General features: G+C 58.6%; 1 protein-coding gene across 1 annotated transcript in view; it reads right to left on the bottom strand.

The window, feature by feature from the left end:
• Positions 1-3,354, bottom strand: part of NTN1 (netrin 1) — a 58,813-nt gene that overhangs the window by 3,110 nt on the left and 52,349 nt on the right. Inside the window, exon 6 of the mRNA XM_014549814.1 lies at positions 4-301. Coding sequence (XP_014405300.1) covers positions 4-301 — 298 coding nt within the window. The remainder of the gene's footprint in view (positions 1-3; positions 302-3,354) is intronic.

Raw genomic sequence — 3,354 nt, 5'->3', positions numbered from 1 at the left:
AACTTGCGCAGCCGCCGCGCCCACGTGTCCCGCCACTGGATCACCAGGCTGCTCTTGTCGGCCACGATGCCGCTCTGGTCCGGCGAGTCCTCCGCGTTGCCCAGCAGCAGGTACTTCTTGAGGGGCTTGATCTTGGGGCACTTGCAAGCGATGTCCCGCGAGCGGATCCACAGGCTCTGGTCACCGCGCCGAATGCGGCTCGCGCCCTGCTTGTACACGGAGATGATGCTCACGGTGAACTTCCACCAGTCCCCCGCCTTGTCTGCCTTCAGGATGTGGATCTGCTCCTGTGGCCCGGCGGGCCCTGTCTGCCTGACCCTCCCCACGGCTGACAGTGGGGCAGCCTGTTTGATGGGGAGGAAAAGGACACCCAGAGCTGGGAAGTGGCTGCACCGGGCATCCCACTGGGAAGGGGGTGGATGGTGGCCAAGCTAACCTGGAAGCCCACCTCCTGATACCTGGGCCAGGGCCATCGCTTCAAGCCTCACCTCATGCCTATTTTGAAGGAGCACCCAGCACTGCCTTTGGGGACAAGCCCCCTCTTAGGTCCAGGAAGGAAAGAAGAAAACCACGGAACTGACCCCCTCGCCCAGCACTCTGGGTAGAGAGAGTCCATCTGCCCAGGGCAGGTGCCTTCAGCGCACCTGGATACCCCTTGCTGGCGAGTTGGCGGGGGACGGGACACAGGACCTCCTCAGGTGACCCCAGGCATTTCCCAAGGCCCCAATCACTTAGCACCAAGCTCATGACACCTCCAGACACACAACCTCGCACTTGACACAACCTCAGAAAACCATGATGGGAGCTGTGCTCAGGTGCAGTGCACCCTGAACCCACTTTTCAAGGTGCCCACAGCACCTCTCCCAGCATCCAGGGTTCTTGTGCTGCCCACTTCCCATCCCTGCCATGCTTCCCCCCTCCCCCTCACCTCTCACCTCCTCCAGGCCATTCCCCTTCCTCCCAATTCTCTAGCACAGCGGTCGCCATCCTTTCGGACCTCACAGACCACCAGTGGTCCACCCTTAGCACATGGGTTCTCAACCCAAAGGGCTTAAAAAAACATGAGTTTCTGGGGTGGAAGAGAATACGCATTTCTCACAAATTCCCACGTGCTGCTGAAGCTGCTGACCCAGGGATCGCACCAAGAACCAGAGCCCTAGTGAGTGCCACCGAATGTTATTTCTACAAGATATTAAGAGACTTTTTTAAAACTAGAAAATACTTTTAAAAAAACAAACTTATTTTTCAAATACTGGCTTAAACAAAGTCAAGAGATTCCCTTACTGCAGGACTTTTCAGAGCATCCTATATAATAAAACCCTAATATGCAAATTGATCAAACAGCAGAATGACCAGTCGCTATGATGCACACTGGCCACCAGGGGGCAGACGCTTAACACAGGAGCTGCCCCCTGGTGGTCACTGTGTTCCCCTGCTCAGCCAGAAGCCGGGTTCACGGCTAGTGAGCACAGTGGTGGTGGCGGGAGCCTCTCCCACCTCCATGGCAGCGCTAAGGACCCCTAAGGGATGTCCGACTGCCGGCTTAGGCCTGCTCCCCACTAAGCCGGCAGTCGGACATCCCCCAAGGGGTCCCAGACTGCGAGAGGGCACAGGCTGGACTGAGGGACACAAATGTCGTGCACCGGGCCTCTAGTTTAATCTGTAAATTGTGTGTGTGTCAGGGAGGGGGGGTTGGTTGTGCAAGTGCCCGCTTGGTGCATTTCAGTCACCAGAGCCCCATGGGGCCTACTTGGGGAACTGCTGGTGGGGGACACATTCATTCTCCCCAGTTCAGTGGATAAAGGGAGAGGCCTCTGCCATGACCTCCATTAATGGACTCAGACCCTCGTCTACTAGTGTCCAGGAAGACTAGAGGAATTCTGTAGGAACTGACTGCACCCCAGCACTCTGGGCCAGGTCTGTCTGCCCAGGGCCATATTCCCATCCCCTTGGTCAGAACAGGGTGCCTTCCGGTGCTGAGCCCACAGAGCATGCCCTGGACCCTTCACCCCTGGACCAGGCTGAGGATTACCTGGCAGCTGAGTGGATGTGAGTCCCCCCTGAGAAAGAGGCAGCCGCTTGTCCCTCCAGATTACATGGAGAAACTGAGTCACAGCAGGCTCGGGGACTTCAGCAACCAGGAGGACATGTCCCCAGGCAGTGCCTAGGGGTCATCGCCTGCCCACTTACAGCTGCGGGCACTGGGCCCACCCACAGTTCAGCCTGGCCTCCCAGGCTGGCCCGCTTCTCCCAAGGATTCTGTGGGCCTCTCCTCTCCCCGCCTGGGCCCGGGGTGATGGGAGGGGCAGGGATGGCTGGGCCCAGGGGAGCATGAAACACCATCCAACGCATCCTTCTGGGGTGAGGGAAGTGGCAGATTTTCCCATATTTTCATTTCATCTGTTCTTGGGCATCCTGAACTTTGCACTCCAGTCTGAGGGCTCCAAAGAATGGCTGCCATGGCAACCGTTTCCATGTTTTTGTCACCAAGGGACTCAACACTCAGTGTGAACTCTGATGGGGGCGGGGAACCCTCCAGCCTGAGAGAAGTGGCTGGGTTGTGTGTGTTTGACTGTGCAGACAGAGGTCACCGTGGCAACTGAGTGCCCCTTAGCTAAGCAACGGGGAGCCACCCCCGCTTCCCTGAGAGCCCTGGCTTCCTCTCCTCAGGACTGAGCAGAATACAGAATGAGCCTCCCTCCGGATGCGGCTGTCCCCCTGCCTGGGACCACAGACCCCCAGCCAGCCATCCAGCGTCCCAGCCAGGGTGGGCAGGGGTGGCCGACAAGGATGCTGCAGAAGGCGCCTCTGGCTGGGGCCGCAGGAGAACTTGGCACTGATCCGAGGCCCTGAGCATCTGTGGGTGTCATGCACGGAAGTGTGACGCCCAAATCCACATATTGGCAGTCCTAACCCCAGTGCCCCAGAAGGTGACCGTATTTGGAGATGGGGATCTTTAAAGCGGTGGTTACATTAAAATGGAGCTACTGCTGTCCTCATAAGAGGGGATCTGGACACGGACACACACGGAGGAACAGCCACGTGAAGACAGCGAGAATGCGCCACCTGCGAGCTCAGGAGAGAGGCCTCAGAAGGAGCCCGGCCTGCTGACACCTTGATGTAGAGCTTCCAGCCTCTAGGCCTGGGAGACAATAAATGTCTGTCGTTCGAGCCCCGTCTGTGGGGCTTCATTCTGGCAGCCCCAGCCACCGGACTCCGGGTGGGAGCAGAGCTGGGGAGGCCGCGCGTCCTGAGACCTGGCTGGGCGAGGCCAGGCCTTCCTCTTCCCTGCACTTGCAAGGACGTGGCCCTTCACAGGAGGACTTGCCCCAGGCCCCACCTTCCTGACCTGGA

Source organism: Myotis brandtii, unplaced genomic scaffold (assembly GCF_000412655.1).
Source record: "Myotis brandtii unplaced genomic scaffold, ASM41265v1 scaffold573, whole genome shotgun sequence".
Classification (NCBI taxonomy): domain Eukaryota; kingdom Metazoa; phylum Chordata; class Mammalia; order Chiroptera; family Vespertilionidae; genus Myotis; species Myotis brandtii.
The sequence above is the reverse complement of the archived record's forward strand: the minus strand, read 5'-3'. Positions and strand labels throughout refer to the sequence as shown.